This window comes from Sparassis crispa, assembly GCF_003851025.1.
Source record: "Sparassis crispa DNA, contig_000004F, whole genome shotgun sequence".
NCBI classification, from domain to species: Eukaryota; Fungi; Basidiomycota; class Agaricomycetes; order Polyporales; family Sparassidaceae; genus Sparassis; species Sparassis crispa.
This window is the reverse complement of record NW_020939751.1, coordinates 2,391,025-2,419,015: the sequence shown is the minus strand read 5'-3', so window position 1 is coordinate 2,419,015 and position 27,991 is coordinate 2,391,025. Positions and strand designations below refer to the sequence as shown.

Below are 27,991 nucleotides of genomic sequence, written 5' to 3'. Positions count from 1 at the left end.
ACACGAAGCCCGTCGCCACACCATATATTTGAAGGAGGTCTTCTGTGTTTCTACTTCTCGACGTGGGACCAGAGAAACCCGGGTGGCCGCATTGCTTCGGCCTGGAGCGCTCCTCAGTTAGTTTCCTCACACGTGTCCTTCGACGTATGTCCGAGTTCCTATCCTTCCTGCTTTCTTAATCAGATCATCATTGAACATCATCTCCGGGGATATAAACCCCCCTAATCCCAGAATCTTGCAGAAGGAATAGTACCAATTACTGCCATGGGCCTCCACAGACTTTCATACGCGCGTTGGCAGCCAATGCACGTCTTCAGCCAAGGAAGAAGTGGCGATGTGGTGTCTATATTTTGTGATCCATCTTGAACCACCCGTAACTTCGCTTTTGTTAAACTGACTGGCAGGTTTTGCAAACAGGCAAGAGAACCCCGCTGCCACATACTTGACGGGCAATCTTTGCAGGACAGAATTTCCGACTGAATTGATCTCCACCCGGATCCTAGTGCATCCATTCCACTCTACTTGACATCCTGTGTCGGCAGAAGGCAAGGCGTGTTCGCGGATCAAGTCACATGCCCGACTGAATCAATTTTGATTTTTATATATCCCGTCTCTATATAACCATCATAGCATCCTCTGCATTCCTTTCAGGACCGTTGCGCCCTCTCAGTCTGTCGCCCTCAACACATCGTCGCTAGATCTTTTCTATCTTCAGTTCTAGGTCGACATTCTACGTCACCATGGCCAAGCCTCAGAAACTTGTCGCGATCATAGGTATATAATAACATCGATTATCGCCATTGTCCCAATCCCTTCGTTCAGAGTCGCTCATGCTCCCGCTTTGATCTAGGCGGCGGCGAGTCTGGTCTCGTAGCCTACCGACACATGATCCATTACCCGAATCTCAAACCCACTCTCTTCGAAGCCTCGTCTTCCCTAGGTGGAATCTGGTCCACTGATCATCCCTACCACCGCCCGCTTATGACGACCAACATCTGTCGTCATACCTGCCTGTACTCGGACGTTCCATGGCCTGCCGATGCTGGCCCCAAGAGGAAAGACCTCTTTCGGTACTCTGGGGACATGGGAAACTTCCTCAACGTATACGCTCAGCGATACCTACGCGATGGGGACGTGAGGATGAATACGAAAGTCACCAAGGTCGACCTGCGCGATGGCAAATGGGCTTTGAACAGCACTGTTGTGCACGATGGAAATGAAACCCCGCAGCCCGAGGAAGCCTTCGATTACCTGATTACTGCGACTGGGTTCTTCTCGAACCCATACATACCTGCGCTTCCTGGTCTCGATGCATCTCCATTTCCCGTCGAACACTCTGCCGTCTTCCGAGACCCCGATGCGTACAGAGGCAAGAGCGTCGCGGTCGTGGGCGGATCTCTATCTGCGGTCGAGATTGCCGGTGCTTTGTCCCCGTATGCTGCGAAGATCCACCACATCACCCCAGCGCCATTCTACGTCAACCCTCTCTTTGTGCCGACGACCTCTGAGAACTCCGAAATTCCCCGCTTCGCGCCGTGGGACCTCGACTCGTACAGACGGGCGTACTTGGATGGCCGCAGAAGGGAGCTGATAAACCCTACACCTGAGGACAATCGCAAGAAACATAGTTACTTCGCATCATTGTTTCCCAAGAATATCCTCCCCAATTTTAACTTCGACACAAGCACTCCTCCTCAGGTTGGCTTTTCAGAACTCTACAGAGGCGGGATCCAGACAAATGTCGTGAAAACGTACCTTGCGAGGTTGGAGTCGATCGATCCCGAGGCGGGTGCATTGGTACTATCCAATGGAGAACGAATTTATTCCCCGGACTTTGTCATTCTCTGCACTGGTTACAGCGTCTCGTTCCCTTACCTTACGCCTAGTGCTTTGGAAGCAATAAGCTATCAGCATGACAACCACAGTGTTCCGTTCCTCACTCATCGCCTCGTGCTTCATCCTGACCTCCCGAAGGCTGGGTTTGTGGGGGTCTATAGAGGGTCCTACTACGGAGTGATCGAGATCCAGGCGCGATATCTAGCTGCTATCTTCTCTGGGGAGAAGAGCTGGCCGTCAGAGGAGGAGATGAGGAAGGGCGTGGAGATCGAGAAGAGCGTACGGGAAGCGGCCCGTCAGACAGGGATCCAGTTCCCTCACGGCGACTACGCGGGCCTGTTCGAAAGCTACGCTGCTCTTCTTGATATCCCTTACTCCGACGAGGACCATATCGTCGCGGCGAATTACCCGCTTCAGGAGAATGAAGACGTGGAGAAGATCATGCGCGACGTTCAGCATGCGGATGCACTTTCGAGTGATGGAGCGTGGATTCCTGGTGCAGTGTTCCGCTCCTGGGCAGGTCACTGGAAGGTCAATCGCCGAGTCCACGGCGCAATGCAGAAAGAGCTGAACGGACAGTTTGAGGGCTTCGCCATGTTCCACATGCGCCCGCCTTCCGCCTTACCCTCAGGATATTCGACAGCAGAGCTGGGTATGCGGGAGTACTTGTATCACGAACACGGCGTATTTGTCTCCACGTCCGGGAAGAAGTCCGATTTGCACAGGAAGTACGTGTATCGATATTCTCCCCCTTCTGACACGATCTCGGTTTGGGGCGTCACGTCCGATGATTACGACGGGCCTCCAGAGCAGGGAGAGGTAGAGGATTGGCTTCACGATATCTCTCGCGTGTCGTTCAGGCGGCCTGGGCCTCTGCAGGAGCAAGACATCACATGGTTCGTAGAGCATAACGCGCTGGAACACTGGGAAGCGGCGGCGACTGAGAAAGAAGTATCCAAACTGGTGTACAAGTTTGTGTTCGAGGGTGCAGAAGTGACGCAGTTCGGGGTGGGATATGAAGTTCACGGACCAGAGGGTAGGTATGTCAGCGAGGCGTGGTTCACGCGGTGAAAGCCCCATTGGATATCGCATCTGCTTCGTCGTCGCCAATAGTCGCCAGCTTGTATTTGTACTGGATTTATCAATAGATCTTTCACTTGGTGGATGAGCTGGGCGATAGTGTCGGATTTCTGTGACATCCAGTTGATTAGTTCAGAGTCAGAAATCTGGAGGGGAGGAAGACCCTGTACAAACAGCCCTGAACAACATGATTTTCTCCGATCGATCCGACAACTAACATACTTGAGTGACATCGCCACTTCGCACTAATAGTGACTGGAATATTCAGATCCCACAGGTACATGTTAAGTTCGACACCCTCTGAGGCTCAGGCTTGTAACCATGTCCCGGTTGTTGAGAAACGGTTCCTAACTACCGGTTTGAAGCCGGCATTACAAAGTAACACCAATCTGATCAGTAAGATTGGATCGCCCAAGCCTCGGAAATGGTCTTGGTATTATGATCAGCAAAATTGGATGGAGCAGATGAGGTACGATGAGACTTTGTAACATGCACGAGTCTCATATCCTTCCGAATTTTTCACCCGGTCTTATAACATTAGGTACAAACTGATCGTGTGTCCATCAGAGTATATTGCATCTAGAGCTTTCGCCAACACAGAACATGAATGTCGAGTTGTAGATCATGTGAACACAGAAAACCTTGGTGACATTAGCATAGCCACAAAGGTAAACAAGACGGCGAAAACAGCTGAGATCCCGAAGTGTTGTCATCCAGCATGAGAAATTATCACAATGCTGTATAGCTCCCTGAAACAAACAGATGTGAGCAACGAATGAGATCTGACCGCGCACGATGAAACAAGTCCTACATATTCGAGCCTGCCAGTCCCCGCTACCTGTTGCGAGAATGCTCCCTGCTGGACTGAGGTCGATGGAGATAACTAAAGTAGAGGTGGTCCAGCTGCAGTGCCAAACGAAATAGCATATTGGAACTCACCTGAGTTCTTGTGACCTTGCAGCATGCATTGCACGACAGCGGTCTTCGCATCCCAAAATTGCACACCTCGATCTTTCGAACCGGACACGATCCACTGCCCGTCGTGCGATACCGCAACTGAAAGTACGTAGTCCTACATCCGATGCAAATGAGGAACATCAGCCAGATGAAGAAAAATTGGTACCTTATGGCCTGTGAAGTTCATCGTGCACTGGCTGCCCTTGTCGCCCCCGTCCTTTATGCCATTCTTCGCACTCGATTGTGTAATGACAGCACCGGCTGAGCTATCTCTGCGCAAGATTGGACGGACGTCCCAGTACTTGAGCGTCTTGTCAAGACTGCCGCTGACAAGTCCCTTGCCATCTGGCGTGAACGCGACGCTGTAGACACTATCTCGATGGCCCTTCAGTCGCTCAACAAGTGCTCCCGTTTGCACGTCCCAGATGCGCACGATGGTATCAAGCGAACCCGCGGCGACGAGGCGACCATCAGGTGAGATGCAGACGGATGTTACGCCCGCATCGATGGAGTCCGGCTCATTGATAGTTACTGCATCGGCTAGTTTTAACAGCACACCCTAGAATAGAGTAAAGCGACGTGACTCACAGATCTTGCTTGTGCTTCCATCTGCCATGTCCCATATACGTGCCGTCTTATCGCCAGAACCGGACACAATTAGTCGGCCATCCCTGGAAAAATCCAATGAATAGATTTCCTGCTGATGACCATCGTACACAGTGCGAATGCGCTTCTTCGCGATGTCCCAAATCTAGAAAACAAGTCAACAGGAAGAAGCACCCAGTATCCGCAGACGATAAACTGGATGTGAAGAATGCGCTCTCACCCTAATAAGCTTATCCTCAGCTCCAGTAGCAAGTAGCTTTCCATCTGGGCTGAAGCATACGCTGCGAATGTATAGGTCACCGGTTTTGCTTGCAGCTTCGTCGACGAGCACACTACACGGAGTCAAAAAGATCCCTACCATGAGACCAAGGAGGAGATTAGAAAGCTTGGGAACACACCAGGTTTTCTGACCAGTTTTCGTGTCGTAGATTTGAGCCGTTCGGTTGCATCCTGTTGCAAGGTACTTGCCATCCGCCGAGAAACGCACACAACAAACAACACTAGCACAGCAGCGTCAGCACTGCGAACATGCAATCAAGGCGTAGCAACGCAAGAGACACGCCATGAGGGGCCGATAACTCCGATGAGCATGGGCATAAACTCATGCCGCATTCACGTGCATACTACAGGTCAAGGCAACGCACCTCTCGTGTGAAAGGTTATGCAGCAGTGCAACGTCCAACGCACGCTTCTTGCCGCCCGCAGTGTCTTTTGCTGCGTGCGGGTTGAACACCGCGAACCAGTCTGTGCCCTCCTTCTTGAGTTCTGACGGTACGTTGACCGGGTCCAGGCTGAGGTCGACAGGCGCTGATGTCGGGCCTCCCGATGAATGGTCAATCACTGAGGTTGATGATGGGGCACTTCCTGTGGGAAAAATTTAGTATGTATAGAGATGAAGTACAAGAACTTGGTCCATCTAGCGTCTAGAAAGTGAACAAACAAGAGGCGTAGTAGTATTGGTAACTTGGAAGATGTAATATGTTGTGTTGCAAAGTACACCTCAACGTCCGAGAGTATGTTGTGACAGACGTATTGTAGCGATATACAACGCAACACAGGCAGATGGTACGATCAATGAGAATGATGCAGTGGAGCTCACCGTTCGTACTGGCCTGCGCGTTTTGACCCTCCTGCCCAGGTTGCTGATTTTGTTGTACAACGCCCGCTGACTGAGACTGTCCAGCGTACGGAGGCGGCGGAAGCGATACGCCGGTGGCAATGCCCACGCCAGGCGTAGGCGGAAGCTTCGGTGTCGCGCTAAGAAGGCCATTGTTCGTGCCGGGACCGTTCAAGTTCGCACTTGAGGTAGAGCCGTTCGCGTTTGTAATCGCGTTTGGATTGGTTGATACATTTGGGGACGTAGTGGGTGTAGAGGCAGTGAGGCCATTGGCATTAGGCCCGGATGAAGGTATTGAGGAACCGAGGGTGATGGATTGATGTGGATGGTGGTGGGGAAGCGGATTCTGGGAAGGAGAGAAAGGATCTGCTCTCCGTGAAACAAGAACAAGAAATTGCGGTCAGAAGCCGATAACGGAAACTGAACAAAGTGCAATGGAATTGCAGGAGAGAAGGCAGGGACAACAAACCGAATGGAAAATTACGCACCACCAGGCCTGTCAGGCTTCATACGCTCAGTTTTTATCCTTTTCACGTCCCTCGTATCCCGCTCTCGATCCCGCTCTCGGTCCCCCCTTTCAGCAGCCCTTTCACGCTCGCGCTCCCGGTCTCTCTCTCTGTCCCTATCTCTGCCCCCATAGAAAGGATCCACATACCCCGCACCGCCACCACTACCTGGACCCGCACCCACGCCAAGACCTACCGGACCCGCATGTGGGGTTAGGGCCAGTGCTCCCATTCCTTCGCCACCCGGACCGGGAGTTGGACCAGTACTGACACCCATCGAAGGACGACCGAGACCGAGCGCGTCTCTACCGAGCGCTTCACCACGCATACCAGGACCCATTCCGATGTCTCTGTCCCGCTCGCGATCGCGGTCTCTATCTCTGTCGCGTTCGCGGTCCCGTTCCCGTTCTCGATCGCGGCCAAGGGAAGCAAGGCCAAGAGTCTCGCGCTCGCGGCCTTGATGTCGTAGAGCTTGGAGCTCCTGGCGGAGCGCGCGAATTTCGTCCTCGTACTGCTGTCGAATCTTGCCGTGCGAAGTCTCGAGCTCGTAGAGGGACTGGCGGATTATATTCAGCTCATTCACCTGACCTGTAACTGGACGGAAGAAGTGAGTGATGGGGAACGCAACTCGGAGATAGAAGGCGCGCACCCTTGTTGTCGAGATCATCGCGCTGACCACGGAGAACGCCAAGCTCCTGGGCAACGACGTCGAATTCTGCGCGGATGGTGTCGAAGCATTCATTGAGCCTGGCTTGCGTGTGCTGTTGCTGGGAGGGACCCTGGGTAGAAGCGCCTGTGGGCTGAAGGTGTTTATGCTGGGGATTACGACGGGAGTGAGTGTGAGCTCGCTGTGAAGACGAGCACGAGGAGGAAGACGAAGGGGAGACGTACGTTGTAGATGGAGGAGGACATCGTGGGTGGAGATGATGGGGGAAGTTGAGATGGAGAAGAGGGCAGCCGCTTACTTATGAGAGAGCGGAACGCGTCTGCAGGGCCCTGGCACTCGATTTCCCACACGTGGCACGATACCCCGATCCCATCTTTCTCACACGATCCAGATCCCGCCGGCTTTCCCCACGCGGAAGATCCTAAATAGATCCGATGACGCGCACCGGCACTACCCGACGACGACCACAGCGCCGCCACAGCGAGGCCTAGGCAGGACACAGAACCCAGAAGAGCGCATTGTAGACCACCCCGCAGACTTCTATCAAGTCGCACGTCGACCCTTTGAAACTCAGGCTGAACGCCTCATGGTACTACCGCTGTCCGCGTTGGGCAGAGCACTCGGAGCCGGCCCTGTGACCGACTCGGAATGCACTCGATCAAAGTCGAAATCGCCGCACAGAGCCGCGGACTTGCGCAAGGCTTCGTCTGCGGTCCTTCCATAATCAACGACGACGACGTCCTCGGATGGGATAATGACAGGGAAGACGTCGGCGAAGACGATGTGACTGAGCCTGTGGTAGCTTCAGATCGTGGCTTCAAGAAGCGGCAGCGCACTGACACGGACTCGGGCTGGGCCACTGTGCGCGAGGGCGAGAGAGGCTGACGAGCAACCGCAAATCGTACAAGAGCAGACGTTCAAGGGTGGTCTGCTCACGCCCGCGCAGCTCAATAAATCACTACCCAAGCGCGCCCCGGCCACTGCGACGACGCGAGGCAGCGCAGGAGACGCGATACTTCCGGACGTGTAGACAAGAGCGCAGAGCGTGCTGAAGCGACGCGGAAAAGGCGTGAGAGAGAGGAGCAGGATGGGGGAAAGGGTGTCGTACAGCGGGAAGACGCGAAGAAACGAAAGAGGAGGCTGTGTTTGCGAGGAGCCGCGACGATGTGGAACTCAATGAAGACCTCAAAGCACAAGATCGGTGGAACGACCCTGCAGAAGCCTTCTTGACAGTGAGTCCGCACCGTTAAATATCACTTAACGTGTCCAGCAGTTACTAATTACCTTGCAGAAGAACAGATGGTAAAGTCCAAGAAAACCGGCGTACACAGGTCCGCCACCACCTCCAAATCAGTTTGGAATCATCATATACTGTCTCACACAGATCATTGCGAGAAGAAGCTCTTCCAGCGGCAGAACAAGAAACATCGACACGAACTGGAGAGTTACCAGTGGAGCGTGGATGATTTATGTATGAGCTCTGCTAGCTAGGCCGCTCTTATATGCACATGGTTTCATACCGAGATTCTTACCATGGTCGTTAATGCAGGAGCGGCAGGCGCCTATCTCAGCCAGTGGTAGTCTAGTTTTTAACGCGGGGGGCTTATCGGTAGGTCCCCAATTTCGTTCGGAGCTTGGACTTTCAGGGAAAGAATTGCGTGACCGATCAACTCGCCTGCAAGAGAATGAGTCGGAGCTGGAAATAAGAGAACAAGCGCTCGCCGCAAGCTCACGGTGCGCAGATACTACATACTCCAGGGAAGCGGTCGTTGTTACATTCGAGATATCTCAGTCAAATGGCATGCCTTTTAAGCTGTAGGAGACAAGCAAAAGAAGCACATCTAAACAAGAGAAGCAACTACTGAGGATGGGTTGTGAAAGTTCTGGCTTGAACTTGGACACTGTCACATCCCAATAATTTTGTTCCTCCTTCTAGCATAAGACTGTTGAAGAAATCCAGAAGACTAATTGGGAGTCACTCTGGCTACCACTACCATGGTTGTAAACTGTGCGGCATATTGATATCCCCCACCTAAAATACAGTACTAGTGGATTTAGCTGTTCTGAGGGCTCTGAGGCATGGATTTTCTGAAAATACATTCAGTCTACAGACAGTACATAACAGGAGAATGTCCTGTGCACCAGAGAGCTATGAGGATGCGGCAGAAACGCGAGACTTGCATGGGTAGATGAGAACGCGTTTTGACGCGTCGCGTGCACGTGATTTGCGGAGATGAAAATACCCAACCTACCGATAAGGACCACCTTAATGATAGCAGACGCCAGACACGGATATCCTGAGGAACGAAGGTTGAAGCAGAGTGTCAGTCTGCCTTTGGGAGACTAGCCAGTGGTTGTTATTCCCTACAAGCTCAACTCACTCCCACCTACACTCGCCATGCTGACGAAGCGCGCAATCGGCCCACTCGGATGTGCGCCAAACTCGTACGGTTACGCAGGCAGGAGCCGTACACCGTGTTCATACGCGTCGTACTCATCCTCCTCGCACGACCCATCCCTGCTCGACTCCAGCGCATACGCACGGTGGGTGGCTACGCAGGCTGTGGGGGTGTTGGCGGCTGCTCCCCCAGGTAAGGTGCCCCAAAAGAGCAGTCGGGCACGGGCAAGGGACCGGGAGGGGGCACCGACGTCGCGCACATATGCGCGCTCGGCCGCCGTCCAACAAGTATGTGCGCGCCACAGTTGCCGTATACCAGCTCCGTATTGCGTTGTATCACTTTGTTTGCCTACGGATGCCTGGGGAGACGCTCCATGTGAGTCACAGCAAGTGAGTGACGTGTGTACGGAGCGCTGGCGGGACAGGAATCCGCCGGGCTCGGCACATGGGGAGTTGTGCGTGTCGCCGCGGTCGTGTGCCGATGTCAGTGGAGAATAATGCGAATACGGTGAGGCGATGTGTAGTTAGCAACAGGGACGTTGCTATGAAAATTGGGGACGGACGGCCGGCGGAATGCATCGTTGTGCGACATGTGTAATGATGGGCGTTGGAATCGGATACATAGGACGTGAGGTGGGTACCCGAGAAGGGGAATTGCGTCAGACGGCGAGTCCTCGGGTGAAGACGCAGATGCAGAGGGCTGCGGCTCAGGGTGACAGATCCACAGGTGAAGTTTGATTCAGCCATGTGGGTGTCTCTAACTTGCCACAAATTTGTGGAGTGAATGAATTGCCGTCGCGATCGGGAGAATGGGAAGGTTCGTCGACTTGCAGCCCCTTGACTGCATCATCGATATAGCAATTTTTCTTGCCTTCGCGCGCCTACTACTAGTACTGCTACGCGCATACAGTCACGGTGGTACCGGTAAAGCTCGAGGTCTTCATCATTGCTACCAGGCCGTCCCGCATCATCAAAGGGATCGAAATGGTAGTACAGTATACTATGTGGTATGATGTAGGCCAGGGTAATCTGTCGTTATGTAGCTGCTATGATGCAGAATGGACGCGAGGCTGTTACTTTCAATTTGAAATTCAAGTCGCCTTCAATCCGCTGAGAACATGTCAAGGCTGGCGCCGTGGATAAGTACCGCAAGGGCACGGAGGTTTAAACGTTGAAGCTTGAAGGTTGAAGGTTGAAGCGGAGTATCACACTCTGCATGATTCGGAGTGAAGGACTTGCAGACCACAACCAGGTTGTGTGAACCCCCGGCTTGCTAATTTCATTGGGCTCGTTCCGTGCGGAAAGACCGCAGATTGTTGCCTGACCATAACTGCGCACCCGATACGGCGCTCGACGTTCCTGGTAAACCTTACCTTGCTGGTAGCTGTGCAACATTTTACCGATTTACGTGGTCTCCCCTTCCCTTCATTCGTCTACTATCATGGATGAAGCCCTATCATTTGAGGACCTTGGTGTATGGGACGACTTACTTGACGATGGAGTATCGTCTGCAGGATCCGATGAAGAATTTCCTGATCCTAGAAGCATGTGAGTAATTCAGCTTGCAACGATTCCAGCTCATCTGAAGCTGGTATCTGCTCCAGCGACCCACGAATCACTCCACCAGATGTTGTCGAGATAGACAGATGTCTGGCTGAGCTGGAGGCTGAGCTTGCACGCCTCAGAATGAAGAAGGCCCATATCCTCGCAAGTCGGGCCCTAATATACCGCCTCCCTGCGGAGATCATGTCCCGCATATTCGAGTTTGGGGTCCATGATGTCCCAGAACTCCTGACCGTGCTCTCTCTGGTTTGCCGTCATTGGCGTGAACTAGCACTTGCAACACCTTCCTTATGGACGTACATCATTTTGAAAAGCCCCTGGAATATTCCATCCTTCGTGTGCAAATTGCGCGTATTCCTGGCACGTGCACAGATGTGCAAGTTGCTAATCGACATCGACCAGAATTACTTGGATTTTGAGGAGCTACAGGAGGTGATGGTAGAGCTCAGGCCGCACTTCGCCAGGTGCTTTTCATTCCGTCTTTCCTCACCGAGCTGGGATTTCGTATCATCCATGCGCGAGTACCTGGCAGATCTTGGACCGTCGTTGGAAATGCTGCATCTGCGGATCCACGGATCTAATCTCCTGGAATCGATGCCCTACCGGACACTCCTTGCGCCAGAGTGTTCTCGCTTGAAGTCGATTGTCTTGGAACATATTCCACTGGCATGCATCTACCAGTGCCACTTTTCTGCACTTCGTCGGTTGTACCTGATGCGCGACCTGCAATATCGTGATCGTCGCGGTCACAATGGCCGGTTTGGTATTTTCTTCAAGGATCTGGTTACCACCTTACGCGCGACACCCACAATAGAAGAGGTGCGGTTTCAATCGGTCGCATTCCTCGTTGAGGGGAACGAGGAAGTATTCCAGAGTGACCCAGCTGTGACTATCATCCCATCGCTCAGGGTTCTCTCTTTCTATCTCGTAGATTCGCCAAATATTGCACTCTTTCTAGAATCGACCTCCCTTCCGGCGTTGACTCGACTTTCGGTGAACATGGAACCGTCCTCGGACGAAAATATGCACTGGTTGTCGTGCATGTCATCTGCTTTACGTTCACGTTCACCCTCACTCCGGCAGCTGGATTTGCGCGCATGCAACATCGATGGGACAGCGCTCGTGTCTTTCGTACGTGCCTTGCATCAGCTACCACAGCTGACTGCATTGTCATTATCCTCGCCTCGCCTCGGCCCCCTCAGTATGCAATTTTTCGAGCTTCTTGCGGCAGGTCCTGCTACGACGGGCGCGTGGATCTTGCCGCAGCTCCGCGCTCTATGTGTGCAACAATGCGGGGAGATCACAGGACACGAATTACTCCGTGTCGTCCGTGCACGGCGTGATACAGCAATATCAGATGCAAATGGCATCTGCTTTCTGAAGATTGCCCACTGTGAGGGGCTTGATGAGGAAGTGCTGGAGCAGCTGCGCTCCGTTGTGCACACGGTTCGCGTGATCTGATGAGTGGCGGCCGATGGAGGAGACACGGGTTATTACCGCGACTGAATTTTCATGCGATGTTTCGTGAGTACGCCTGGTCATGTGCACAGTCAATATATCGTTCAACAGCCTTCCCACAGCCTATCGTTGTACCAACGGACTTGATTTACTACAGCAATCAGAGCTGTTCTCGTGTAGGTGCACATATGTATCCGATGTTTTACTATCCACTTGTGCTTCAATCACCGTTATCTTTTCACGTGCTTGGGAGGCTGTGCACAGCAATTGCAAATCGAACAGAGCCTAGAGGGAAGTATTTATGGGCTGTGGCTGAAGAATCTTCGGGCCGCCTGTGGTTCCCAAAGAAGACATCGCAGAGCCAAATATAGTAGCTTTCAAGAACACTTCCATGGCAGGTCGAGGGACGTCAGCCGACTGACGACGGTGGCACAAAGAGCGAGCCACCAAGTCTCGCTCTTCCCGTGACCGTCAACATTAATACTTTATAACGAGTTCAAGCATGAGTATGTCGCGCATTCTCCTACCACTCAACGATACGGTGATCATCTTCTTGGACCCGGACGACGGACCCACGTCTGTCCCTCACGTCGTTCAAGTGACTGTCAAATCGGACGGGTGGGTATCATTTGGCATGCATATCGTTCGCCCTAATTGATCTCCATAGGCCTGAGACAGTAGATACTATCGCATCGTACTTCAAGGCTCAGCACGACATAGCAGTACGTACGTCACGCACCCGGTTGCAAAGAGCTCACTCAACGTGACAGCAGGATCTGGTCCTTGGGATCGTCTCATCTCATCTGCAGTCTCCCCTTCCGTCCATCATCAACTTCGAGGATCCGCGTTACACCCTGATGGCCAGTACGTCGCAGCTATATATGGAATAAAAGGTATGGGATTAATTAGGCGTCCGGACAGAACATCGAGAATGGTGTTTCGGCATGGAGAAGCTCAGATTCGCGTGGGGGGAAGACGAGGTCGTCGCGTGGGGTCGCAAATGGATGTTTGCGTTTAGGCCCAGGGCTTACGCCGCTCAGGTCTGACGTAAACCTCCGAGTCTGTGCACAAGATTACTGGCACAAGCTACGGTCAAAACGAGCGACTCTTGAGACATATATTCTGCACTTATGTTGGAAGTAATATCGATCACATTGTCTGTTTTTGAGAGCAATTGAAGTCGGACGACCGACGCTCGTATCCAGATTGCGCGGGAGATGTTCGGGCGGACGCGCCTGCGACCCTGGAGACGATGAAAACCCTGGATTGATACCGGAATGCCAACGAAATGGACGGCATTAGGAGCAGAGGGAACTCAGCCTAGGATCAGGTGAGTACTTCGGAAGACCGAGACTTGATCTAGTGAGTGAATAGCGGGTCCCGTCTTCCGCACCGGGAAATATTCTGAGCATTGTGGGCGATATATTACTTGTGCGACCATAGGTAGAGCGGACGTAGTACTGTGGACACACACCCCGGGTGCACAGTAGGAGTACTTGCAATATTTGTGAACCGCAACTCGCAGCGGCCCGGCCGGACCGGCAGACCGACCTTGCTCTCCTCCAGACCTATAAGTACATCCACTCCTGACCATGGGTGCTTCCCCGGTTCGACTCTTCGCTCTCCCCTTCCCCAGCCAACATGGCTGTCAAGATTACAGGGTACGAAACTCATGGTAATTGTGAGCTTCCACGTACTGCGTTCCATACTAACCAGCGCCCTGCAGACATCAGGTTCCCGACCTCCTTGACCGGAGATGGAACGGATGCCATGAACACGGACTGCGACTATTCTGCTGCCTATGTCAAACTCTTTACTTCGACGGATCTCACCGGGTACGGTTTGACCTTTACCATCGGTAGAGGGAACGATATCGTCTGCATGGCAATCAAGGAACTGGCGAACCGTCTACTTGGCAAGGAGGTTGAGGAACTCTTTGCCAACATGGGAATGACGTGGGATTATCTCTCGGCTGATTCGCAGCTACGATGGTATGTTTTGTCCTTATGTATGGGCCTGGGTCGTCCACCATCTCTGTCGATGTAGGATCGGCCCTGAGAAAGGTGTGATTCATATCGCACTGGGTGCAGTAGGCAACGCACTTTGGGACATGTACGCCCGCGCTCGCGGGAAGCCACTTTGGAAATTGGTCGTAGACATGACTCCCGTACGTCTCATTACCTCCTCTAGTAGTACGGTGCCTAATATATGCTACAGGAGGAGCTCGTCAACGCCACTGCATTCCGATACATCACGGACGCGATCACGCGTGAGGAAGCTTTGGAAATGCTTAAGGCCAAAGCTGCGACGAAGGCGGAGCGGGAGGCCAGAGTCAAAGAGCTTGGGTATCCCGCATACGTCACATCGGCCGGATGGCTGGGATACAGCGATGAGAAGGTCGCGCGTCTCACCAAGGAGGCTGTTGAGGCCGGTTTCAACCACTTCAAGATGAAGGTTGGCGCAGATCGTGACTCGGACCTGCGGAGAGGGAAAATCATGCGGTCTATCATCGATGATCCACAGTACCTCCCCTCAGGCCACAAGGCCCGCGATCCGAACAGCCCAGAGCTGGTGGGCAAAAATGCGGGGCCCACAGGTAGTGTGCTCATGATCGATGCGAACCAAGTATGGGACGTCCCGCAAGCCATAGACTACGTGAAGAGCCTAGCTGAGATTAAGCCATGGTAAGCTAGGTAAGACCAATACAATACATAGACTGACCGCTCTATAGGTTCATCGAGGAACCCACTGCGCCCGACGACATTCTTGGTCACGCTGCAATTCGCAAGGCGCTGAAGCCGTATGGTATTGGCGTAGCCACCGGTGAACACGCGCACAATCGCATGGTATTCAAGCAATTATTGCAGGCTGAGGCCATCGACGTATGTCAGATCGACTCGTGTCGTCTCGGCGGTGTCAGCGAGGTGTTAAGCGTGCTGCTAATGGCGGCTAAGTGTGTTTCTTCTGCTTGCTGCTGCCGCGAGTGCTGACGAGACTGCTGACAGGTTTGGTGTGCCCGTGTGTCCCCATGCAGGAGGTGTCGGTCTCTGTGAATATGTGATCCACCTAAGGTCAGGATAGCGGACCTCGTATCTCGAACTGGTCTGACGACGTTAAATGAGCAGTCTCATCGACTACATCGCCATTTCCGGCACAATGGAACGTAATGTACTTGAATTCGTCGACCACTTGCACGAGCACTTCCTCTATCCTTGCTCCATCAACAAAAACGGGCGGTACAACGTTCCCAGCAACCCAGTGGAGGGCTACAGGTAATCCCCATCATCCATGTTATTGAAGGGTCAAGATCGCTGACGTGTTCCTTGCGATAGCATCGAAATGCACCAGACAAGTATCGCCGAATTCGAGTGGCCGCATGGGTCGTACTGGGTGAATGCGCGAGCCAAGGCTTAGTGGACATCACACGTTCGAATTTGTGCTTTGGATGGAAAAAAGCAGAATGTATCTGTATATTCTTACAACAATTGTATATCACTGATCTTCATTCTCTTGCTCATCGTCTTCATATCTTCGCGTGACCTGAGAAAAAAAAGGTGCGCGACTTCAGAACAGAGTTTCGGTGAGCTGGTGTGCATGGATGCGTCATCGTGAGTTATGAAGGCTGAAGCAGAGTCTCGGCTCTCGCGGCAAAACTAATACTCGCAGTTAAAATGCAACGTACAGATTTCACGGCGAGTTAATCCATAAACAGGTGTACTAGCAATGGAGGGCAAGAACTGGAACGGCTGTACACAATATTTCGTCATTCTTCCGCTTCGCGCTCCCTGATCTCTCGTTCCAGTCTTTCGCGTTCAGCTTGACGGAGTCGCATGAGGGTAAGAGATTCGTAATCTAGCCCTGCCGTGCTGCCTAAGTTGGCAGAGGAAGGCATCGGAGGCGCAGCATCAAGGTCAGGCTTGCGCAGGCCATCATCAATGGAATGTATATGAAGGAGAGAGTGTGAAGACGCACGAAAGTGGAAGGAAATGTTGTGAATGATGAGGACGTTGGTGGGATCAACTTGTCTTTACTTGTAGCTGGAGTGGATCTGAATGTGGATGCCGTCAGGGCAGGCGAGATATGGTGCTTCATCGAATCTGGACGCTCTGCTTGCCCACCGCCCAATTTGCCCATTCTCTTCAGCCACCCAATTAATTCTGGTTCTTTTCCATCTGCCCAATCTATTTCAATATCTGCAAGTCCACGCTCGGCGCGACCACTGGCGCATACCGCCGCGAAAGCACCACCGATCTGACGAAACGGGACGAGCACTGTTGCCCGTTTTGGCTTTTTGGGCGGCGAGGGTTTCAGTGACATAAGGATTAACTCTTCGTCAACAGCACCAAAGGGAGATAGAAGGGCGCTGATGGTATTGGGAGTGGTGAGGGATGAACGTGCGGAGAGGGGGTATTTCAACCTGACAGTTGTGTCGCGGGAGCCTGGACATTGATAGGGAGTCAAGAACAGGTCGAATGGAATGGAGAGATAACACACCTAACTCAGGAGGCTCTAAACAGGCTCTAGCGTTCCGCTCCGTCTCTTCTCTCTCCAGCTCCTTCTTTCTCAGCTCTTTCTCACGCTCCTCACGAATCTTTCTACCCTCCTCCATGATGCGCTCGTTCTCTTTCCAAAGCTGGTTCTGCTCCTGTTCCTTCTCCACACGCACCTTCTTGAGCGCCCGCTCGCGTTCTTCGAGCTCCTCGACGAGGCCCTTGCGTTTCGCATCGTAATTGGCAAACCGGGCCTTGCGTGCTTCTTTGATGCGCATCTTTGCATCGAGCGCCATGCGGCGCAACGGGTCGAGGAGGAGTTCATACGCTTGGTTGAGTTCATGGAACTTGCGTGCTGAGGGAGTGCAATGTGAGCGAGATTTGGGGGGCAGGCCTAGGGAGAAGACCATACCTGCATCTGGATTACCTCGATTCTTGTCAAGGAGACTTGGGTCAGAGAGCAACGTTCAAGACCGAAATGAACACATGAGAAGGGTAAGCACATACTCTGTCTGGGTGGACCTTGAGCGAGCGCTGGCGGTAAGCAGTACGGATATCCTGTTCTGTGGACTCCAGGGTGACCCCGAGCAACTCGTACGGGCTCCCGTCTTCTTCGTTCGCGGAGGACATGGTCAGCGGTGTCGTGGTCGTGGTCGTGGTCGAGGATGACAACAAGTGATGATCGACTCGCGGTGACCAGAAAGGCAATCGTGACGTGACAAGTTGAAGGCGACGGCGTGACAGGATTGGGACGCGGGACGCGTGCAGAGAGGACGCTCTGCAACCGCCGCACGTTGGCTGCGTCAAAGCCAACGATGCCCACCTTCTCTGACGGCGACGACAGTGTCGAAGCCACCAAGATGTCTGATTTACCCATTCCCTCTCTTTCTTCCCCCGGCGACATGCGCCTTTATCTTCAGAATCTCCTGGACGACAAGGAAAAAGAACTTCAGCAAGCAGGGACGCTCGGGCAGCAGCTGCTTGCGCAGCGCATGGAACTCGAGGAACGAACCAGACAGTTGCAGGAGATGGACCTCGAGGGTGAGACCGCCGACGACGACGATCTTGACGTCAGTGTGCGCGAGCGATTCCGCGACTTGGCACACACCATTAAAGCTTGGGACGGGGAGAATGAGCAGCTCTTAAGCCTGTTCTGGGAAAAGGCAAGTTGCAGCCACGCCTTACAGTAGCTTCTTCAGGCTGAAAGAAACGCGATATAGCCACTCACGAACGGCACGCAGCTATCTCCTGCGTCCCGGCACATGGATATCTCGCGTAACGAGGTCGACCGCTCGCTCGAACGATCGAAGGCGTCCACTGCAGGGCCCTCCGCTGTTCAGTCTTCGCGTCGCGCCAAGAATGCTGCCCATCGTGCAGATGACGTCGGTGGGTGCCATTTCCCTTAGCTTGCTGAGCATCTCTCATTCTGCTGTTAGAGTTTGCTTTCGAGATCGGAAGTGGTTTACTCACGGAAGTGCGTCGGCTCCAGAGCCTGCTTGCAGAACGGGACAAGGCAATTCAGGACATGAAAGAGGAGAAGGACGATCTTGAGAAAACCCTGGAGGATCTCCGAACGACACTGCGCCAGCAAGGACAGTCCGCCGACAAGTTCAAAGAGGAGAACTGGAACCTTGAGGTCTCCCTTCAAGAACTGCGCACCCAGTTGTCTGATTCGCAAGCGGCGGTGCAACGCCTAGAGGGCGAGCACAAGCGTCTTACGAAGATGTTGACCAGTGCTCGCGAGGCTGCTGATCAGCACAAGAATGAGGCGGAACGGCAACAAAATGCTTTCCTCGAGCTCAAAGCCAAGCACGAGACCGAGGTCGCCCACTCGCGGAAGCACGCAGCCAGCTTGCAACGCGACAAGTCGGACTTGCAGCAGACACTCGATTCAATGAAGGCTGAGGCAGCGAGGGCGAAGAGGTTCCCTCGATTGGGCTCCCCATTGACGCCGAACGGGTCCGTTGGCCCGGATGCTTTGACTCCCAGCAATGCCGATGAGGACGATGTGTTTGGCGGCACTACAGGCGGCGCCTCGACCAACAACCGGAAGAGGTTCGACAATTCACTGTTTCCACCCGAAGGCTTTGGTTCTGAATTTGGGGACTCTTCTCCTGAACCGTCTCCTTCGAAGCCCTTCTTGGCTCCCAATCATCCTAGCAATGAAAACGAGGCGTTGCAGCAACGGTTGGCTCACGCGCAGAGGCAGATCAGTACCCTCAAGGGCGCGTTACAGAGGGAAAAGGAACTGCGGATCGAGTATAAACGCAAACTCGATTCGTCTCCTGGATATGCCATCGAGGAAGAGGTCGAAGAGATCGAAGAAGAGAATGAACGGCCGAAGCCTAGGCTTCGCCTCACACCTTACCGTTCTGGTCGCGGTAGAGGTAGAGGCAGAAGCAAAGTTGGTCTCACTCTTATTCAACGGCTGGGCATGGCTGCCAATAGCCCGTCTTCTGAATACAACGGCGATGATGACGACCTTCATGAACCATCTTCTCCTCCACCTGTACCGCCGCTTCCTGCTGCATTTCAGACCGAGTCTAATGCCAACAAGGTCGAACAAGATGAGGAAGAGGAGCCAGACCTTCAGGCTTCTCCATCTCCCCCGATACCCTCGAATCGCACGAGCGTGGATGGATTGGATCCAGTGTTCGCGAATGTCCTCCGTCGGTCAGCATCCGGAAGTTCTGTGTTGTCGAACGGCAGTCCTCTTCATCGGTCGGTCCTCGCCAGAACGTCGCGAGGAGGGACTCATCCTCGGCGGTCCAGAGGTGGGGCAGCATACCAGGAGACACGGCCACCTTCATTGGTTGGCCAACCAGAGGCTCTCGCAGACGAGCTCGGTCTTATGGAACCATCTCTGGATGGTTCTCTTGTCGCCGAACAAGAGACTCTTCATGACATCCAAACTGCAGAGTTCGGCTGCCAGACTGATCCGGAAGAAGTCCTTCCTCCGCCTCCTTCGCCTCCTTCGCCTCCTCCGCCTATCCTCGTCTCCCCTGCCACAACAGAGATTGCGATTCAGGTTGACCCTGAACCATTACCTGAGGCGGTCAAGTCTGACGTATCACTCCAGACAGACGAGGAGGTCTCTCCAATTCTCTTGAACGTGGGCGTGCAGCATGAAGTCGTCGTGCCCGAGAAAGTATACGCATCGAGCAGTACCAACACCGATCCTGAGCCTGAGCAGCCACAGCCCACCTTGGCCCAGGCTCAAGTGCAAACTTCCACGGTGGATGTAGTTGATGTTGACACACAGACAATTCCCGAGCCAGCATCAGTGCATATCGCCAAGGTTGACATGGATACTCAGACACCCCTGCCTACATCTGTGGAAATGGAAGTTCAGACCTCCGTGTTAATTGCAGAGGTCGAGGTACAGGTTGATAACCCTCCGCTAATTGAACAAAGCTTATCCTTCGGCGACTCCAGTGGCGACACCACCATTCACGCACTCCCAGCGTCGTCGCTCTTGTCCGTAGATGACGTTCACGATTTGGATTATGATTCTGAGACGGAGACGGGCTCTGTCTTGCCAACTGATGCGGATGATTACCAGGACGCCAGACAGAGCATGTCCCTGACTACACCAACTGATTCTATGGATGATTTCCACTCAATCAGAACGGTGTCAGACAATGATTTCTCCAGCGAAGACGAGGAAGACAATCAGAGTATCAAGGCTTCCCGCTTACCCAGTCGTCAGGCGATAACAGCGCCATCTTCTGCCATTGACATGGTGGAACCATCTCCAATGTCACCAACCGCATTCTTTACACCTGCACTGATGTACGAAGACAAGGCGGTCTCCGCAGACATCCTCGAAGAGCTGCAGTTCACGGAACCTGCACCCGAGGAACCGAAGGTTGAGCATCCTCCCGAACCCCAGCCAGAACCTAAACCGCAGTTGAAGGAGATGTCGATCCAGACAGATGAGTGGAGCCCACCCCCGGTCGCAACGGTTCCTCCGTCCGTCTCGGTGACAGTCCCTTCGCCAGTCTTTGCATCAGGATCAGGCTCTTCCTCGGCCCTTGCCTCAGGCCAACCCTTAGGCCCTTCCTACATCCATTCTCCAATTCCATCGCCAGGCTCGTCCGCCGTCCCTGCCTCAGTCCCTGTATCAGTTTCTGCATCATTCCCCGCCTTAGCCTCCCCTTCAGATCCTGATCCAGCGCCTGTTGCCGTGCTTGCCAAAGTGCCTATGTCAGCGTCAGTCTCAACAGCCCCCACCGCTGCACCGTCACCTACTCCTGTACCAGCATTAATCCGTGTTAGCAACGCCAGTCAACAGCAGAGAACGAGCATTCAGCAATTTCAATTCATTTCGCCACCATCGTCTGCCGGTCCTACTACCACGTCGCTACCAATTGTCTCCGCTCCTTCATCTAACGCCAGCATCCGAGAGTCCAATGCGACGTTCATTTCCCGTCCTCGTACGTCTCACTCTGATAGGAGACAGTCGATAGAATCTACTCTATCGTCCGTAATGGATGATCTCGTCAGCCGGTCCCGTACACCATCTAACGTACCCAATGTAATTGATAAATCTCGCCCGCCGATGATGCTCCTCCCCCCTCCTCCTCGCCAACCTCCGCCACCTAACTCCATGTTGCCGCCTCCGTTCATACCCGAGAAGCGCTTCTCACATGAGATACCCCCTCCTCGTCCCTCCTCCCCGCCGCCCGCAGAATTGATACAACGTGCAACGACGCCGACGTTTGGATCTGCTCTGGCGGTGCCTGGTAGTCGTGCCTTTGGATTCCGACAACACGGCAGCATGCCTCCATCTCAAGGTCTCCGCCAACTGCCATCAACGAGCAGCTTTAGGTCTGCCGCTAATGCTGCGGCGCGGGCGCCGCTGTCCAGCCCGACGCCTTCGACGATGTCGTTTGGGGTCCGGGAAAGAGAGCGTCGCGAGCTTTCTTCCACGTCATTGACTTCTGGTCGGCAGAGTATGGGGTCTCAGCGTTCTTCCATCTCCTCGGATCATGTCTCCGAGCAGCATTCGCAGAAACGTCCTGCAGCAACCGCCACACCTGATCGTACCATGGGTATGGACCGCAGCGGCAACTCGACAGATCCAGCCATCATCCATGCAATCACGCAGACAATGATTGGCGAGTTCTTGTATAAGTACACACGCCGCGCTATTGGCAAAGGCCACGGCTCGAGCAGACACAAACGTTTCTTCTGGGTGCATCCGTACACGAGAACTCTTTACTGGAGCTCAGCGGATCCAGGCTCGTCCAATGTCTCTGAGTCCAGCGCGAAGAGCGGTAAGTAATCTCTCGTCGAGGGGAGTGCGATGACTGATCGCTCAATACGATATAGCTTACATTGAGAATGTCAGAGCGGTACTTGATCCTAACCCCATGCCACCAGGTATATATCAGTATAGCGTTGTTGTATCAACTCCGCAGCGGGAGATGAAGTTCACTGCGCCAACAAAGGAGCGCCATGATATCTGGATTAACGTGTGTTGATTCGTTTCGTAACCGCTGGGTCTACCTAATCATTCTCTTCAATCACAGGCATTGAAGTACTTGTTGTCACGTCCCGGCGCAGCGCCTGTCAATTCACCTGGAGGCGCGGCTCCTGCGCCGTTGAGCCCAATGTCTCTCAATGGCGAGCTGCCGGATGACGTGAGCCAGCAACCTCGTGGGATCTCGAGTCCTCAAAGCCAGCGCAGCGCACTTAGTGGTAGGACCGCTCTAAGCGTAGAGTCATGGAACGTCACTCCTCGTGGCCAACGAAGTCAGTCTCAGCTCTCCCTTGGTGGCTCCATGGGCAAGCGCTCCGGTACACCCGCTGCTGAATACCTGCGCTGGGCTGGGCATGACAACCTGCATAGCCCGACGAAGGAGTATGAGCAAATTGCGCCACAGGACGACGACGACGACGTTGAATTTGAGCTGCACGACGATACGATGTCGGACGATGGGTTCGAAGGACTCGAGAACGTGCGTGCGTGCTGCGATGGGCGGCACACAGTCGGACGTTCTGGGAAGATTCATCATCACCATCACCATACCCATACCCCTCGTGACGCCTCACGCTCGCGAGATCAGCATCTCGACACGATGGTGCAGGACGCGCACCCGCCACGCCCCGCATCGCCTGCGTGGTCCTTCCGATCCCGTGCAGGCAGCTCAACGTCGCACGACGGCGGCTCGTTCTTCTCGCGGTTTGGCACGCGACGGTCGGCCAAAGCTGTTCCAGGGATATCTGTTGGGGCGCATGACCAATAGTAGGGCTGCGTTATGTTATTCGCGCTTGCTTTCGTATGTTCTTTTCTCCTTCCACTTAACCCACTCGCTCGATCCGTTTCTTACACCCTGCTCGGCATTGCCTTACATTCCTACACTCATTTTATTAATGCCCGTTTTGTTCATTTTTACTTTCCATTAAACCTTCTTGGTCGCTTGATAGCGCAGATACTTGTACCCAGTTATTATGTGCGAGTACGCATAAATGGCCACTCCTTTTGCTTCGGTTATAATATGGTAGAAGAAGAATTGTTCGCATGCAGCCCCGGCCATCCCATACCTGTGGGATCTTGTATTATACATACAGTATGTTCGAGTTTGGGAATCGAGCAGCATGTTATGACGAAACGGGCTTGAGCAAGACCAGTCGAAAACATCGTATCCTACGTAAACGATACCTGTACAGATTCGAAAACTAGCAGTACTCGTGCGTCCTGAAGTTCACCACTAAGCCATGATGAGAAAAATATATATTTGTCTCGACACAAGTACCACAACGTGGAAATGGAAGGCTACGGAGATGATTGGCAGGCTGGATGTCTCGGTTCGATAGGGAGCTCAGCCGACGCCATCAAACCGCGGTAAAGTGAGCGCTGTGAGGCAGCAGTCCCTGACAAGCGCGACCACCAGCAGGAGCGAAGACAACTTGGGGGTCATTCAGGAGAGCAAACTGTCCAGCGTGAGAACAGACGGTTCACCTGGTTTGCGAGCCGTGTGATCGTCGTGACAAGACGCCGTATCGCAATGAAGTTAAATGCGATGATATAAGCTGGTCGGTGATGAGGTGGAATCAGAACGACCACATGGCGCGCTTCAGAGCCACCTCCGATGCACGGCTGTAAGTGAGCGCGCTGACGACAGAGTGCATGAGCATAGAAGCGAGCAACAGGAGCCCAGGCTCACACCCATAAGCACGTGAAGCACAGGGAGGACGGAGGTAAGGTTTGTGCATCTGCGGGTTCTTCACCAGCCGGCGGCAGAAGAGGAGGTCCACTGGAAAGCTTGGCAGCAGGGAAGGAAAGGACCCTGGATAATCCCCACAAAGGTCGTCGCCAAATCCGGACAGATTTTTGCGAAAATCGACCTCACGCCGTCGTCATGTCCGGACAAATGGACCCCCTAAGGACCATGTAGCCGTCGTACTATCCGGACATGGAACTGTTCTGGGGCAAAAATCGCCGGAAAATCGCCGGAAAAAGCCGAAAAAGGCTAAAAATAGCCACAAATTGCCTAAAATGGACGTCCCCAGAGCGAGGATGTCGCTATTTCCGGACAAAAAACTCCCTAAACCGGCCAAAAAAGGGCCGGACAGATTTTTGTAAATTGGGGGGATTATCCAGGGTCCTGGAAGGAACAGGCGACCAGGATTCCAGCGACGCGCGGACTTCGTTAGAAGGGCAGACCCCGCGCGCAGTACACGCGCCAGCCGGATTAGTAGGATTAGCAATGTCAGCAGTCAGATCCAGCCCAGCGAACGTATTCGCGCGATCAGAACAGACGCACCTCTTCAGGGTGCGTCGACCGCACTAATACCCACGGTGACACATGCGAGACTGATTATTCCACGGAACTGCTCTGCCAGCCACGGTGTGGGGACAGCGGACATGGAGGGCCCGATGTTCGTGTGATCACGCTGTCCTGAATGAACTGCGTGATGAGATGCGTGCAGCGAGACCCTGACGCAAGCTTTGCAAACAATCATGCCTTGAACTTCCGCCAATTCTATGAAGACACACCTGCAGGCAGAGCTGGGCGGAATCCACGCCATCAGTGGAAGGGAGAAGGTGACACTGGATGTCCGCATCATTGGCTACCGACGAGTTTCTACGCAGTGCTGTGGCCATGACGCGGCCGTATCTCCTTGCGTGCTCGAATAAGCATCCGAACGATTGGGTCCGCAGCGTGAATGCTGTCAGGGGACCTAGGGTTAGAAACTCGGAGTGCATTCACGCACAAGTCCCTGAGTGCGTGGAGGACGTACGATTGTACAGCGCTCGGAGTGGATCCAACCGTTATTCTAGCATAGCCGCGAGAAAGCAAGGCACTGAGGAACCAGCGCAAACGGTATATGCTGCCCCGTAAATTCTGACAATGAAATGCGTTAATGCGGGGCTTCTGGCCGGCGGAGAACGTCCAATCGACCAAATTGTAAGGGATGTGCTGTCACTCATCACATCAGGCGAGGTATCGATGAGGTTACCATCACCTATTCCCTTCGTATTCTAGTTCGCTCAGTTGCGTCACTCTTGCAGGCTCGTTGTCAGTGGATGGCCAACGAGCGGGGACAGTGTCACTTCGCATAACGACGGCGGAGAAATGGTGCATGAAGAGGTAATAGGCGCGAGAAGGGGAGGCTTCGGAATACAGTCTGTTCGCACTCACGTTGATGCTGTATGTCGTTCTGATCGAACCGAGGGTTGTGACACAGCAGATTAAGGGACTATGACGGAAACCGCAAGTTAAGCGGGTAAACAGCCTTGACTGCGTATAAAAAAAGGACGCACACCGTGTTCTCCGTGAGTCAACAATGTGATCCACTGCTCGAAAGCTTTTTTCATGGGGCGACATACACTGAGTGTATTTGTGAAATCTAGTCGACTGCACGAATACTTAAAAGAACTGTCAAGTAAGCGGTTAGAAGGAGTACATTGAGCTGGATCATGTCAGAGACCCAATTGTAATAAAGACCCACCACGTCGCAAACGGTTAGAATGGCTGACGGAAGTGGCAAGAAAGGGATCCATGCGGCCAGGATGAAGCATTGATAGAGACGTCGCCATTGACGTACGGCGCATGCAATGTGCTCGAGGTATTTTGCGCGGGCTGGACGTAACGGAGGAGGGAAGGGCGAAGGACATGGGTGAGTACTCAATGGACCCGGTTGAGTGTACAGAACTGGGACCGACGCTTACCGAAGAGGCGCTGAGAATGAAAGGGATCAGGCGGGAAAGAGACGGCTGGATGCGAAAGACTACTTCAGGGACATTAACTTTATCGTCCAAATTGAATCAAATCACCGGAGACAAGTCAGGTGATCCGGCAAGCGCACGCGGCGGCAGTAGGAACGAAAGGGAACCGAGATAACGGAGACTTGGAACGGCCACTCATAGCGGCCACTCAACTGGGAGCGGACATGCCGATGCGGCCGAAGACTGAGCAGAGATGACAAAAGAGGACGATCGACGCGAACGGCCACGCCACGCCGGCCACATGCACCCGCCACATCGCCACTGATAGCGGCGGGGCGGCGGGGCCGGAGGCGGGAGGCGGGATAGGTGACCGGTGGCGTACCCGCGAGAACAGACCGGCCACTCAGTCCAGGTGCCCGCTCAGATACCCGCCGATGCGGGGTGGCGTCCTCGGAGCTCCACGTCGCGCAGTGGCGCGATCCCGAGCGAGAGAAGCCCAAGTGCGTCCCGCGGATCGTCAACTTGTGCTTCGAGCCGAGCCGGTCCTGGAGTCGCCATTAACAGCCAATTTAGAACCCTAACTTCACCGCAGAGTTCGTGTTTGCGCACCTCGACGTCTGGTACGATAGTACGGCATTCCGACAAAGTTCTGTGGCGCGCTGGTAGAACAAATACACGATAAGCACCCAGCGAAATCACGTACAACTCCAACGCGCAAGCACGTTCCATCTGCCGTTCTATCGCGAACGACGCCAGACACAGTAAGTATTGTCCACGACGCGTACACAATAGTGTGCACGACAGCGACGGTGCTCCGCGGTGTCGTGTCCCACCGCGTCGGGCGCACATGCACCCGCCCATCCTGTCTCTGCGACAGATCCACAGAAGCACTGGCCAGGGCACCGCTCCGCAAAGCGCGCCCGCTCCCTTTTGCATTGTCCCTGCCATAGCCCGTTTATCCCCACGCTAGTCTAAGCCGCGTTCGAATGCATGATGCGCGTGCCGTACCGCGCGCAGTGACCACAAATTTCTTTTAAAGTTTGTAAGGTGCTCCAACTGCGCGCCCCACGTACACCGGCCTAGGCTTCCACCCACGGACCACGCCCATCTCCGAGTCACAGCCTGCGCACCACCACACCGTAGCCCCATCCCGCATTAGATCCAGGCGAACTCTAGAACTCCATCCGCGCCAGAAAACGAGAAAACGAAAAAGACACGTCAGAGAAGCTCGCGCAAATGGCCAGCCATCGCATCACTTCGTCTGCACACACGCCTTCGTGCGCGCTCAATAATCACTGCCCGCGATCCCGAGCATCTCGAAAACATACACACGTTCTCGCAGAACGGCCTGTAGTTACACCGAAGCTCTGGGGGTGGCGGGCTATATGCCCCGGCCGGTGTAGCGACTTTTGTGAACCAGCACGCGCAGCGAGCGATGCTCGTGCCTGTGTCGGAGGATGCAGTGTCACAGTGTCTGCTCATGGATGAGTATCCCCTCTATCATATCCGACACAGGCACATCTTTCGTAAACCAGCACGCGCGAGGGGTTATTGCGACCGGTACCGAGCGCGCACGACACCGAGCCCACGGCGCGTTCGCATTCTAAAACCTCCCGAGCACACTAGAATCACAGGGCCGCCTGCAGAGAGCCTCGTAACGCCGCCAAGGCGCGCCGCAGCGCAAAAAAATCCACCGCCACCTGGGGAGTGCCTGCACTGGCCCGGATCCGCACTTCAGCGCCGACGCGCGCAAAAAAATTCGATTGGCCACGGGCACTCACCTCGCAGGCGGCTTGAGCGAAAGTACTTCGTGTCATTTGAAATCCCACCGCGACATGTGAGCCTGTGCCCTCGCGGAAGAACACGGCTGCTGGACGGCACCGATGCTGATGTTGATACTTACAGCACCGCACTGCAGGCGATGGGACGATGTCGACGCCGTGCATGTCCGAGGGCGATATGAAATGCTTGTGTCCGCAGCGTGAGGACAGCGGTTCCTGTCAGTTTGACTGTCAGTACCACGCGATCAACAAAAAGCACCACTTCGAGCAGGGTCTGCCCTTGTACTGTCACAGTGAAATCGCCCTGGATTTAATTGTGACCTGGGATAAATGCAAATTTTGAGCGACTCACGG

The 27,991-nt window shown here is 53.9% G+C and overlaps 9 protein-coding genes across 9 annotated transcripts; 6 read left to right on the top strand and 3 right to left on the bottom strand.

The window, feature by feature from the left end:
• Positions 1–740: 740 nt before the first annotated feature.
• Positions 741–2,907, top strand: SCP_0508210 (FAD/NAD(P)-binding domain-containing protein; the record flags this gene model as incomplete). The annotated part of the gene is made up of 2 exons (XM_027758877.1): positions 741–774; positions 851–2,907. The coding sequence occupies 2 exons, from the start codon at positions 741–743 to the stop codon at positions 2,905–2,907; spliced, it is 2,091 nt and encodes a 696-aa protein (XP_027614678.1).
• Positions 2,908–3,645: 738 nt separating this feature from the next.
• SCP_0508200 (hypothetical protein) lies at positions 3,646–7,014 on the bottom strand (the record flags this gene model as incomplete). Its single annotated transcript, XM_027758876.1, has 12 exons — positions 3,646–3,665; positions 3,728–3,799; positions 3,856–3,988; positions 4,040–4,404; positions 4,462–4,624; positions 4,700–4,811; positions 4,878–4,979; positions 5,124–5,343; positions 5,579–5,962; positions 6,085–6,696; positions 6,752–6,917; positions 6,994–7,014. The coding sequence occupies 12 exons, from the start codon at positions 7,012–7,014 to the stop codon at positions 3,646–3,648; spliced, it is 2,370 nt and encodes a 789-aa protein (XP_027614677.1).
• Positions 7,015–7,417: 403 nt separating this feature from the next.
• Positions 7,418–7,654, top strand: SCP_0508190 (hypothetical protein; the record flags this gene model as incomplete). The annotated part of the gene is made up of 1 exon (XM_027758875.1): positions 7,418–7,654. The coding sequence occupies one exon, from the start codon at positions 7,418–7,420 to the stop codon at positions 7,652–7,654; it is 237 nt and encodes a 78-aa protein (XP_027614676.1).
• Positions 7,655–10,608: 2,954 nt separating this feature from the next.
• Positions 10,609–12,191, top strand: SCP_0508180 (hypothetical protein; the record flags this gene model as incomplete). The annotated part of the gene is made up of 2 exons (XM_027758874.1): positions 10,609–10,715; positions 10,772–12,191. 2 exons carry the CDS (start codon positions 10,609–10,611, stop codon positions 12,189–12,191), a joined length of 1,527 nt encoding a protein of 508 aa, XP_027614675.1.
• A 499-nt stretch (positions 12,192–12,690) lies between these two features.
• SCP_0508170 (hypothetical protein) lies at positions 12,691–13,234 on the top strand (the record flags this gene model as incomplete). Its single annotated transcript, XM_027758873.1, has 4 exons — positions 12,691–12,806; positions 12,856–12,910; positions 12,962–13,052; positions 13,110–13,234. 4 exons carry the CDS (start codon positions 12,691–12,693, stop codon positions 13,232–13,234), a joined length of 387 nt encoding a protein of 128 aa, XP_027614674.1.
• A 595-nt stretch (positions 13,235–13,829) lies between these two features.
• SCP_0508160 (L-galactonate dehydratase) lies at positions 13,830–15,602 on the top strand (the record flags this gene model as incomplete). The annotated part of the gene is made up of 8 exons (XM_027758872.1): positions 13,830–13,863; positions 13,915–14,179; positions 14,235–14,355; positions 14,406–14,872; positions 14,920–15,141; positions 15,194–15,259; positions 15,314–15,460; positions 15,521–15,602. The coding sequence occupies 8 exons, from the start codon at positions 13,830–13,832 to the stop codon at positions 15,600–15,602; spliced, it is 1,404 nt and encodes a 467-aa protein (XP_027614673.1).
• Positions 15,603–15,951: 349 nt separating this feature from the next.
• Positions 15,952–17,308, bottom strand: SCP_0508150 (hypothetical protein; the record flags this gene model as incomplete). Its single annotated transcript, XM_027758871.1, has 6 exons — positions 15,952–16,104; positions 16,161–16,627; positions 16,683–17,033; positions 17,091–17,125; positions 17,186–17,200; positions 17,277–17,308. The coding sequence occupies 6 exons, from the start codon at positions 17,306–17,308 to the stop codon at positions 15,952–15,954; spliced, it is 1,053 nt and encodes a 350-aa protein (XP_027614672.1).
• Positions 17,309–17,493: 185 nt separating this feature from the next.
• SCP_0508140 (hypothetical protein) lies at positions 17,494–22,929 on the top strand (the record flags this gene model as incomplete). Its single annotated transcript, XM_027758870.1, has 5 exons — positions 17,494–17,841; positions 17,899–18,064; positions 18,115–21,957; positions 22,013–22,155; positions 22,213–22,929. 5 exons carry the CDS (start codon positions 17,494–17,496, stop codon positions 22,927–22,929), a joined length of 5,217 nt encoding a protein of 1,738 aa, XP_027614671.1.
• Positions 22,930–25,960: 3,031 nt separating this feature from the next.
• SCP_0508130 (hypothetical protein) lies at positions 25,961–26,585 on the bottom strand (the record flags this gene model as incomplete). Its single annotated transcript, XM_027758869.1, has 3 exons — positions 25,961–26,401; positions 26,466–26,505; positions 26,560–26,585. 3 exons carry the CDS (start codon positions 26,583–26,585, stop codon positions 25,961–25,963), a joined length of 507 nt encoding a protein of 168 aa, XP_027614670.1.
• Between the last annotated feature and the right edge of the window lie 1,406 nt (positions 26,586–27,991).